General features: G+C 59.7%; 1 protein-coding gene across 1 annotated transcript; it reads right to left on the bottom strand.

Moving 5' to 3' along the window:
* Positions 1-9,518: 9,518 nt before the first annotated feature.
* On the bottom strand, positions 9,519-11,663 carry FNDC10 (fibronectin type III domain containing 10). Its single transcript, XM_015131522.3, has one exon. It carries the CDS (start codon positions 11,526-11,528, stop codon positions 10,848-10,850), a length of 681 nt encoding a protein of 226 aa, XP_014987008.3. The 5' UTR covers positions 11,529-11,663; the 3' UTR covers positions 9,519-10,847.
* Between the last annotated feature and the right edge of the window lie 479 nt (positions 11,664-12,142).

Genomic DNA, 12,142 nt, shown 5'->3' with positions numbered 1-12,142 from the left:
TCTGTCCGCCTCGGCCTCCCAAAGTGCTGGGATTACAGGCGTGAGCCACCATGCCTAGAAGAAGATAAAGTTTTTTAAAGGAAAGATGAGAAGGATTACTTGTTTTGAAATAATTATCCTTGGCCACAAAGATCAATAACAAGAATGACAACTATCTGAGGGTGGACAGGCAGTCCTGGGCAGATGTCTTCACAGAAGTGTTGTTTTGTGTGTACAAGGTTGCCATGGACTTTGTGCAAGTATGTGGTCTTTGGAATCCTTTGTGATAGTTTTCAGGCATGTGGGCCTGAGACCCCCCCTTTCAATAGCCTTCCTTAGCTCTATTTATCAGGGTAGCCTCCTGTTTTGCTTTGCTTCTCTGCTTCCCTTCCCTTCCCCTCTTTTTCAACCACAGTGACTCTTTGATTCTGAATCAGAACTAGGTGAGCTGAGAATGAAGACATGAAGGATGGCGGCTGTGAAAAAGTACTCTGTGCACCGAGCTGGAGATCCCAGTGCAGGGCAAGAATTATCCCCGGAGCAGGCCGGGCGCAGTGGCTCACGCCTGTGATCCCAACACTTTGGGAGGCTGAGGCGGGCGGATCACCTGAGGTCAGGAGTTCGAGACCAGCCTGACCATCATGGTGAAATCTGGTCTCTACTAAAAATACCAAAATTAGCTAGGCATGGTGGCAGCTGCCTGTAATCCGAACTACTCGGGAGACTGAGGCAGGAGAATTGCTTGAACCCAGGAGGCAGAGGTTGCAGTGAGCGGAGATCATGACGCTGCACTCCACCCTGGGTGACAGGGGGAGACTCTGTCCTCTCCCCCAAAAAAAGAGTTTTGAGAACTGTGCCATCTGACAAAGTGTGCACCAAACATAAGAGGTTATTTGTTTAAACTTAAGTTTAACGGCCGGGCGCGGTGGCTCATCCCAGCACTTTGGGAGGCTGAGGCAGGCAGATCGCGAGGTCAGGAGATCGAGACCATCCTGGCTAACACGGTGAAACCCCGTCTCTACTAAAAATACAAAAAACTAGCCGGGCGTGGTGGTGGGTGCCTGTAGTCCCAGCTACTCGGGAGGCTGAGGCAGGAGAATGGCGTGAACCCGGGAGGCGGAGCTTGCAGTGAGCTGAGATCGTGCCACTGCACTCCAGCCTGGGTGACAGAGTGAGACTCTGTCTCAAAAAAAAAAAAGTTTAACTAAAATATAGAACGGAGGTCCTCAGTCACAGTAGCTGCATTTAAAGTGTCCCGTGTGGGGCCCTAATTAGGGAAAAGGAGTCGGGCTGGAGGGAGTAGGGGAAAGCAGAGACAGAAAGGACATGGGCTGTAGGTCTGCCTTTCCGTATGGCCCTCCTAAACAAGTAATGCATGTCACTCACAAACTTCCTGCTCGCCATCAAAAGCCTCAAATTACCAAACACCCTGGCTGACAGGAGAACGCAGGTAAAGCTCCCTTCTGCCTTGGCGTTGGCCGTCAGCCCAGGAGCCACCCTACAAAAATGCCCAGCAAGCCTTTGTCTCCATGCCGTTGGCCTCTCTTGCTGGCCACCCATTGCCTCCTTGCAACGTATTTTCCTACTTTCGCTAACATATCTGCCTTTCTCTACCTACAGCTGTCTTGGTAAATTCTTTTTTTTTTGGAGGGGGATGGAGTCTCACTTGGTCACCCAGGCTGGAGTGTGGTGGTGTGATCTCAGCTCACTGCAACCTCCGCCTCCCAGGTTCAAGTGATTCTCCTGCCTCAGCCTCCCGAGTAGCTGGGACTACAGGCGCCCACCACCACACCCAGCTAATTTGTTTATTTTTAGTAGAGACGGGGTTTCACCGTGTTGGCCAGGCTCGTCTTGGTCTCCTGACCTCGTGATCTGCCTGCCTTGGCCTCCCAAAGTGCAGGGATTACAGGCGTGAACCACTGCGCCTGGTTGATGGCAAATTCTTTTACCCCGTGCCGCTGGCCCAAGCAGTTGTTGCTGTCCCGAGACACACCGTCCACAGCGACTCATAGCCATCCCGAGACACACCGTCCACAGCGACTTGTAGCCATCCCGAGACACGGTGTCCACAGCAACTCGTAGCCGCCCTGAGACACACCGTCCACAGCGACTCACAGCCGCCCCGAGACACGGTGTCCACAGCGACTCACGGCCGTCCCGAGACACGGTGTCCACAGCGACTCGCGGCCGCCCCGAGACACGGTGTCCACAGCGACTCGCGGCCGCCCCGAGACACACCGTCCACAGCGACTCGTGGCCGTCCCGAGACACACCGTCCACAGCGACTTGCGGCCGCCCCGAGACACGGTGTCCACAGCGACTCACGGCCGTCCCGAGACACACCGTCCACAGCGACTCGCGGCCGCCCCGAGACACGGTGTCCACAGCGACTCACGGCCGTCCCGAGACACACCGTCCACAGCGACTCGCGGCCGCCCCGAGACACGGTGTCCACAGCGACTCACGGCCGTCCCGAGACACACCGTCCACAGCGACTCGCGGCCGCCCCGAGACACGGTGTCCACAGCGACTCACGGCCGTCCCGAGACACACCGTCCACAGCGACTCGCGGCCGCCCCGAGACACGGTGTCCACAGCGACTCACGGCCGTCCCGAGACACACCGTCCACAGCGACTCGCGGCCGCCCCGAGACACGGTGTCCACAGCGACTCACGGCCGTCCCGAGACACACCGTCCACAGCGACTCGCGGCCGCCCCGAGACACGGTGTCCACAGCGACTCACGGCCGTCCCGAGACACACCGTCCACAGCGACTCGCGGCCGCCCCGAGACACGGTGTCCACAGCGACTCGCGGCTGCCCCGAGACACACCGTCCACAGCGACTCGCGGCCGCCCCGAGACACGGTGTCCACAGCGACTCGCGGCTGCCCCGAGACACACCGTCCACAGAGACTCGCGGCCGCCCCGAGACACGGTGTCCACAGCGACTCGCGGCCGCCCCGAGACACGGTGTCCACAGTGACTCGCGGCTGCCCCGAGACACACCGTCCACAGCGACTCGCGGCCGCCCCGAGACACGGTGTCCACAGCGACTCGCGGCTGCCCCGAGACACACCGTCCACAGCGACTCGTGGCCGTCCTGAGACACACCGTCCACAGCGACTCGTGGCCGTCCCGAGACACACCGTCCACAGCGACTCGTGGCTGCCCCCAGACACGGTGTCCACAGCGACTCGTAGCTCCTGTGTCCTTCCACAGGGTATGATGAGGTCCTGGCCCATTAACTATGAATGTGACCTTATTTGGAAATAGGGATCTTTGCAGGCGTAATCAAATGAAATGAGGTCGTGTTGAATTAGTGTGGGCCCTCCTCCCATCAATGGTGCTGTGCTATAGGGAAACATGCATTGCTCTTCCTCCCTGTTTCATGACACACAGCTCCTAAAATGCTTGGATGAGCCGGGGGTGGTGGCGGGCACCTGTAGTCCCAGCTACTCAGGAGGCTGAGGCAGGAGAATGGCGTGAACCCGGGAGGCGGAGCTTGCAGTGAGCTGAGATGGTGCCACTGCACTCCAGCCTAGGCGACAGAGCGAGACTCCGCCTCAACAAAAAACAGAACTCCTTGGTGTGGGAAACCCCACGCTCCTGGGACACAGCAGTGTGGACGGCTGAGTGAGAGAAGAGGAAAGTAGCTCTTTGTTTTTCCCAATATTACAGGTATCTTTTTTTTTTTTTTTTTTTTTTTTTTGAGACGGAGTCTCGCTCTGCCGCCCAGGCTGGAGTGCAGTGGCCGGTTCTCAGCTCACTGCAAGCTCCGCCTCCCGGGTTCACGCCATTCTCCTGCCTCAGCCTCCCCAGTAGCTGGGACTACAGGCGCCGCCACCTCGCCCAGCTAGTTTTTTGTATTTTTTAGTAGAGACGGGGTTTCACTGTGTTAGCCAGGATGGTCTCGATCTCCTGACCTCGTGATCCGCCCGTCTCGGCCTCCCAAAGTGCTGGGATTACAGGCGTGAGCCGCCGCGCCCGGCCTGTTACAGGGATCTTTATAAAAGAAAGGGAGAGATCTGGCCGCAGAGACAGTGGAGACAGGCAGAGAGATCGCCCTGTGGGGACGGAGGCAGAGACTGGGCTGATGCATCTACAACCCAAGGATCACCAAGAGAAGCTGGCCGGGCGCGGTGGCTCACACCTGTAATCCCAGCACTTTGGGAGGCCGAGGCAGGTGGATCATGAGGTCAGGAGATCGAGACCAGCCTGGCCAACATGATGAAACCCTGTCTCTACTAAAATACAAAAACTTAGCCGGGTGTGGCCTGTAGTCCCAGCTACTCGGGAGGCTGAGGCAAGAGAATCACTGGAAACCGAGAGGTGGAGCTTGCAGTGAGCCAAGATGGCACCACTGCACTCCAGCCTGGCAACAGAGCCAGACTCCATCTCAATTAAAAAAACAAACAAACAAACAAACAAAAACCCCCAATGTGGCCAAGGATGGTGGCCAATGAGAAGGAAGGGAATGGACCAGAGAAGAACCAAAAATAAGCAAAATAAAGACACCAAAGGAAAGAGACCCGTCTAGCCCAAGGCCGCATATTTAATGCTCAGGGACAACAGCAGGGGCGCCTAGAGGGACTTCAGGGACCCACACGCCTCCTGGGAGCACAGGAGCACCCATTTAGTTAAATGTGGCTGACAGAAAGGGAGAGTGATCGAATCCCATAGAGCATTTCTGTAAGAAAAAGAAAACAATAGGCCGGGCGCAGTGGCTCAAGCCTGTAATCCCAGCACTTTGGGAGGACAAGGTGGGCGGATCACGAGGTCAAGAGATCAAGACCATCCTGGATAACACGGTGAAAACCCATCTCTACCAAAAATAAAAAAATTTTTAAAAATTTAAAAAATAAATTACTGGCCGGGCGCGGTGGCTCAAGCCTGTAATCCCAGCAATTTGGGAGGCCGAGACGGGCAGATCACGAGGTCAGGAGATCGAGACCATCCTGGCTGACACGGTGAAACCCCGTCTCTACTAAAAAATACAAAAACTTGCTGGGCGCGGTGGCTCACGCCTGTAATCCCAGCACTTTGGGAGGCCGAGGCGGGCGGATCACAAGGTCAGGAGATCGAGACCACGGTGAAACCCCGTCTCTACTAAAAATACAAAAAATTAGCCGGGCGCGGTGGCGGGCGCCTGTAGTCCCAGCTACTCGGGAGGCTGAGGCAGGAGAATGGCGTAAACCCGGGAGGCGGAGCTTGCAGTGAGCCGAGATCGCGCCACTGCACTCCAGCCTGGGCGACAGAGCGAGACTCTGTCTCAAAAAAAAAAACAAAAAACAACAACAACAACAAAAAAAAATACAAAAACTTAGCCGGGCAAGGTGGCGGCGCCTGTAGTCCCAGCTACTTGGGAGGCTGAGGCAGGAGAATGGCGTAAACCCAGGAGGTGGAGCTTGCAGTGAGCTGAGATCCGGCCACTGCACTCCAGCCTGGGCGACAGAGCGAGACTCCGTCTCAAAAAAAAAAATAAATAAATAAATAAATTACTGGGCATGGTGGCGGGCACCTGTAGTCCCAGCTACTCAGGAGGCTGAGGCAGGAGAATGGCATGAACCCGGGAGGTGGAGTTTGCAGTGAGCCGAGATCCTGCCACTGAACTCCAGTCTGGGGGACAGAGCGAGATTCTGTCTCAAAAAAAAAGAAAAAAAAAAAAAAAAGAAAACAATAAACATTGTAACATTCCTGCAAAGAAGGTATACCAGGAAGGCATGCCCAGAAAACAGATGAACATTGAACCAAATATTTCATAGTAAGCTAAAGGGAGGTAGAAAAATTATCCAGGCTGGTGGCAATGTTTCACACCTGTAATCCCAGCACTTTGGGAGGCTGAGGCGGGCAGATCACCTGAAGTCAGGAGATCGAGACCACCCTGGCCAACGTGGTAAAATCCCAACTCTACTAAAAATACAAAAATTAGCCAGGCATGATGGCACATACCTGTAATCCCAGCTACTCAGGAGGCTGAGACAAAAGAATTGCTTGAATCCGGGAGGCAGAGGTTGCAGTGAGCTGAGATGGTGCCACTGCACTCCAGCCTGGGCAAAAAGAGCAAAAATTCATCTCAAAGAAAAAAGGCTGGGCGCGGTGGCTCAAGCCTGTAATCCCAGCACTTTGGGAGGCCGAGGCGGGTGGATCACGAGGTCAGGAGATCGAGACCATCCTGGCTAACATGGTGAAACCCCGTCTCTACTAAAAATACAAAAAACTAGCCGGGCGTGGTGGCGGGCGCCTGTAGTCTCAGCTACTTGGGAGGCTGAGGCGGGAGAATGGCGTGAACCCGGGAGGCGGAGCTTGCAGTGAGCCGAGATCACGCCACTGCACTCCAGCCTGGGAGACACAGCGAGACTCTGTGTCAAAAAAAAAAGAAAAAAAGAAAAAAAAAAGGAAAAAAAAGAAAAAGAAAAGTCGGCTGGGCGTGGTGGCTCACTCTTGTAATCCCAGCACTTTGGGAGGCCAAGGTGGGTGGATCACCTGAGGTCAGGAGTTCGAGACCAGCCTGACCAACATGATGAAACCCTGTCTCTACTAAAAATACAAAATTAACTGGGCATGGTGACACGCACCTGTAATGCCAGCTACGCAGGAGGCTGAGGCAGGAGAATTGCTTGAACCTGGGAGGCGGAGGTTGCAGTGAGCCAAGATCACACCACTGACGCCAGCCTGGGCGACAGAGTGAGACTCCATCACAAAAAAAAAAAAAAAAAAAAAAAAAGGCCTGTATCCCAGCAGTTTGGGAGGCTGAGGTGGGGGGATCACTTGAGTCCAGGAGTTCAAGACCAGCCTGGGCAACACAATGATATCTCCCATCTCTTAAAAAAAAAAAAGGAAAGAAAAAAAAAAAAAAAAAAAGAAAAAAAAGGTAACACTTAGTAAACATCCATAAAGTCCAAAGGAAAAGGAAAGCCTGAGGGAGGGGCACCCCAGTCCTGGGAGGGGCCACAGTCCTGTCTGGAAAGAAAGTGGAGGTGCTTGCCGCCCTTCAGGCTTTCGGCCCATTGGAAGGTGGGGGCCCCCTCACGCCATCTAAGGGCTCCCTTCTTCGAGTCAAGGCGGGAGGCCCTGGTGCCAGGTACCCAGGACTTGCTAGACTGGCCAAATCTTGCACCTGCCAGGCCAGGGTCTCCAGCAGCTCCTGGCCGTTCCCGAGCCCCCTGTCCAGTAGTAGAGACCCCCGTCCGAAGCGAACAGGGAACCACCAGCCTCACAGTCCTCTGTTCCTCCCAGGAGGCCTGGAACCCACCCCTCCTAGGGCACCTGGGGAGAAAGCAGGGCCTGGCTCCCTGCATCCAGACCACGCTGGGCCTCCAGCTCCTGTACTCAGCATGGCTGTGGGTCCTGCGGTTTGCTAAGATGGGGCCATCGCTGTGGGCCAGGCTACGGAGGTGAGCAGGGAGGCATAGGGTTCTCTTTTGGACACAGAAGGGGTGAGAGGCCCGAGTGATCAAAGTGAAAACTTCAAGAAGGGCCTCTGGTCTCGGCAGGGTTGGCGGGGACGCGGCTCCAGGGGTCTCGGCCCAGGGCAGTTCAAGCTGTGGTAACAATGGCTCCAGTTCTCATCTCTACCTGGCTGTTTCCATTCCACAGTGGAGGCACTGAAAGACTCGTGCCTCCTGAAGGGCAGGCACGGGTGAGCCAGGATGAAGTCGGGGCAGCTTCCGAGGCAGGGCAGGTCCCTTCCGCTCACACTGGAAAAGCGTATACCTCCAGGCACCAGCGAGAAAGGTCAGGTGGAGCCGTCTGCCCTCCAGCTCCACAGCACATGGCGGTTGCTACACTGAGAGCTCCCCCCCCCCAGCCTGGGCCACCAAGTCTGAAGAAGAGCAGAGAGCCATGGTCCAGAGAGAACAGGGTGGGGAGGGACAGAGAGACACAGAGACAGAGACAGAGACAGAGACAGAGAGACACAGAGAGACAAGGACAGAGAGAGATGGAGAGAGACAGAGAGAGACAGGCAGAGAGAGACAGATGGAGAGAGGCAGAGAGACAGAGACAGAGAGAGCTGGAGACAGAGGCAGAGGTGGAGAGAGACAGAGAGGCAGAGAGAGGAATAGAGAGAGACAGAGACAGAGAGACAGAGAGAGAGAGAGAGGGACAGAGAGAGATGGAGAGAGACATACAGAGAGAGGCAGAGAGAAAGCCAGAGAGATGGAGACGAGAGGCAGAGAGAGACAAAGACAGAGAGAGATGGAGGGAGATGGAGACAGAGACACAGAAATAGGGACAGAGAGGGAGAGAGACAGAGAGCCAGAGACAGAGAGAGCCAGAGACAGAGATACATGGGAAGACAGAGATAGAGGGAGAGGAAGGGCAGAGAGAGAGAGAGAAAGAATGGAGAGACAGAGAGAGGGAGGGGAGGCTCCTCCAGGTGGAGCAGAAGGAAAGAACCTTCTGGGTGGGACTGGAAGCTGCACCACCGATCTTTCAGGTGCACCAGGTCAGAGGGAGAGGTTGGGGGTCCCCATGCCTCTGGGAGGATAATGGGGCCAGCTGGGAAGGTGGCCAGCTAGGGAACGAGCAGTCTGTGCAAGTGACCACGAGCTCAGATGCAGACACCCCCCCACCCCAGCAGGAACGCCTGCTCCCAGGCCAAGGCTTGTCCCCTGGGCCCCACAGGCTGCTGAAGCCCACCTCTGCAAACGCTCAGCTGGACTCCTCAGCTGGACTCCAGGCCTCTGAGAAACTCCCGGAACTGACGGGACAGGCCTGTGGCTGTAGCCGGTGTGAGCCTAAGCTCACAAACAAGCCAGAATCCTGCCGCAGGCCAGGGAGCCTCCGAAACTTCCCGATCGATCCCCAAGGAGCCATGCTGCCCCAGCTCCCTGGACTCTGCCTTTGCTGGTAGAAGACATGGCAACACCCTTGCCGGTGGCCAGGGCAGAAGGTGGCTGGAACGGGAAGCCCCCTAATCCCACCAGGCTGTCTAGACACATTGCTGCACGCCCCTCTGGGGATGAGTCACTCCTCAGAGCTGGGCTCCCCCCGCCCCCGCCTGTTTTTGCTTCCTCAGGGTCACCCCTGGCTGCAGGTGCCTCAAGGACACCCTGGAAGAGGCTGTGGGGGAGGGAGGATGGCATTCAGCACAGGATACACACAGGAGCCCCAGGCTGTCCTCTGTCCACCGTTCCCACCCCAGCTCTAGCTCTGCACAGGGAGGTCCAGACAGGGTGGGGAGCCCCTCTGGAGCAGCCTAATCGTGGCCGTCACAGCTCAAGTGGGTAGCCATGGGAATGGGTTATATCTAAGCGCGGCAGGTACTGCCTCCCCCATCCCCCGCCAACAGCTGGCCCACGACAAGAAGGCGCAGAGACAAGCACTGGGCACCCTGCCTGTCCTGGCAGGAAATGTAAGGCAGTGTGCCGCACACGCTGCCGGCGCCAACGCCACCCGGGGCCAATGCCACCCGGGCCAGGAGAGGGTTCGGGGCCAGCCACCGGCCAATACCCAAGGGTCCTAGGGCAGCTGGGGAGAAGGGGAATCCACCTTTTTCTTCCCTCCCACCTCCCAAATAACACACAGACAGCACTGTTGATCTGAGGATGGACATTTAGACATTGGCGCCAGGTTTGCGCCTGACCAGCGCCACGCAGGGGTGGGTGGAGCAAAGACACAGAGGTGGGCTGCAGGTATCATGGGGCACCAGCCAGGGCCTGGGGTGGCTGGGGTGAAGGTGGGTGTTTGGCCAGTGACCAGGAGTCAGGTCAAGTCCAGGAGGTCAGTGCCAGGGGCTCCAGGAGGGGAGGGCAGTGCCATACCCCTCCTGGTGTCCAATGTCACCAGGCAGCCATCACAGAAAGCAACCTTAGCCCGGGGCCCGGGTCTGCAGCAGGTGGGCAGGGTCAGCTTTTCTTCCATGGCGGGTGGCATTGCCGGGCCAGATCCTGGCTCTGGACCCCTGGGCATGCAAAGGCTAGGGGTGGTGCTGTCAGTCACACTGTCGCTGCTGAGGTCCCCTGGGTTGGCTGAGGCTTGGGATTCAGGCCGCGGTGGAAGGTCGGACTGCTCAAGGCTGGTATCTAAGCTTCTGCCCTGGGACCCAGTGGTGATGGCCACCATCTGCCCCCATTTCCACAGGAAGTCCTAGTCAGAGGCCGCACACACAAAAGGGGTACCCGGCCCTGGAGAACCACCAGCCGCCCCGGGTCTGAGAACACTCACCCTGGCCGCTGGGCCAGGCCTGCCATGTCATGGCTCCCGGCTGGTCCAACACCCTAAACGGTACAGAGCGCTGCAGGCCCTCACCTCATGCTTCTGCAGCGCTTGAAGGTGGGGGTGTCTCCAAGGGGACGCTGGCCAGGTGCATGGAGGGGCCGGCCAATCTTAGGGCCACAGACCCCCCTGGACAGCAGGGGGTGTTGGCTCCTGCAGTGTGGGCCCGAGATACTAAGGCACGAAGCTAACCTAAGCCCAGTGGGGTGGGGCGGGGGAGGACAGGCTTGGAGAGCTGCGTCCCAGGCCTGCAAAGCACAGTGACCTAGCAAGGGCGACGGTCTATCTGGGACAATTTGGCACAGGATGGAGGTGCGGGGTGATCCGGAGTGCCCATGGCTCTTGCTGGAAGGGGCTCCATGCCCTGGTCGCCTCCATGAAGGCCTGTGGTGAGCGGGGAGAGCCCTGGATGCGGCCGGCACAGCAGCGCAGGCCCAGGGGCCAATCCAGAGCCAGAGTCTGGGAGTCTGACGCCCGGCTGGGAAGGGCGTGTGACGATGCCAAGGTGCCGGAGCCGTCGCCGGCAGGTCCTCCTCCGCGGGGATCTTAAGGAAGCAGCAGGAATGAGGAGAGGAGAGCGGGCGGAGGACCTGGGAGCTCAGGCGCCCTCGGGCAGGCGGCGCCCAGGTGGGCTGGCGGCCTCGCGCTTCAGGGGTGTCTGCGCAGGCCGGGGCGCGCGAGGGCCGGGCGCATGAGGTTCTCGGTGATGTAGGCCACCAGCAGGCAGATGACCACCAGCATGACGCAGATGGAGCCGCCCACCGCCGTCATGGCCACCACGATGTCCTGCATGCCGGCCGGCTCGGCGGTGAACTCTACGCACTCGGCGGGCTCGGGGGGCTCTGGCGCGGGGGCGGCGGGCCCAGCGCGCAGCGGCAGCGGCTGCAGGCACAGGCGGTAGAGGACGCCGTCGTGCACGTCGGGCAGCAGGTAGTCGCGGCAGGAGGCCCCGAGGAGCACGCGCTCGCACGGGAAGCGCGTGTAGGCGCCGCGCCATGAGCAGTTGAGCGCGAAGGCGCGCACGCGGCGCGCGGCGGCCGGGGCCAGGCGCCACTGCAGGAGGACGCTGCGGTTGCGCAGGACGCTGGCGCGCAGGGAGCGGCCGGCCGGGGCGTGCAGCGTGCAGGCCGGAGCCTGGCAGCGGAAGCCGCGCGCGGGGCTGCGGAAGCACAGGCGCCCGCCGCCCGCCTCGGGGCCCTCGGGCAGCACCTTGTAGGGGCACCAGGGCGCGTCGGGGGCCGGCTCCCAGCCCGGTGGCGTCGGGGCGGCCGCGGCGCAGGGCGGCGGCGCGCAGGCGGCCAGCAGCAGCAGCAGCGGCGGGGCGCGCATCCTGCGGCTGGGCCGGGCGCGGCGGGGCCACGGGGCGCGGCGCTGGGTCACGCGGGCCGCGCCGCCGCCGTCCCCGCTGCCCGCTCCCCGCGATCCCCGGCGCGCCGCGCCCTCCGCCGCCGCCCGCTCCGACCCGCCCCCGCGCCCCGTGCGCGCTCGGACCCGGCGCGGCGGCGGAGGCGGGGCCGCCCCTCGCCCCGCCCCTCTTAACCCTCGCCGGGCCGCAGCCTGCGGGTGCAGGGGATCCAGGGCGGGCGGGGGGAGGAGGGGGGCGCAGTAAGGCGGCCGAAGTGCAGGTGGGGCTGGGGTGCGTGCAGGGGCGCGGGGTGCGGGCAGGGGCCGGGTGCGGGCAGGGGCCGGGTGCGGGCAGGGCCGCCTCTCACCCGGCTTCCCGCCTAGTGAGCGCACCTTGGACGCCTGCGGCTTTTCCGAGCCGAAGCTCACGGGCTGTGGCCGGCTTCGTTTCGTGTAGTGCAGCTCCGCGACCGCCCGTGGCCACACCATTCGGGGACTTCGTGCTTTACGATGGGGGCGCAGTGGCCTGGCACACGCAGCACCCCGGGCCTCGAACCCTCGCGCTGGCCCCCCTGGACCCGCACAGTCAGGGTACCTGC

This window comes from Macaca mulatta, chromosome 1 (genome assembly GCF_049350105.2).
Source record: "Macaca mulatta isolate MMU2019108-1 chromosome 1, T2T-MMU8v2.0, whole genome shotgun sequence".
NCBI lineage: Eukaryota > Metazoa > Chordata > Mammalia > Primates > Cercopithecidae > Macaca > Macaca mulatta.
The sequence above is the reverse complement of the archived record's forward strand: the minus strand, read 5'-3'. Positions and strand labels throughout refer to the sequence as shown.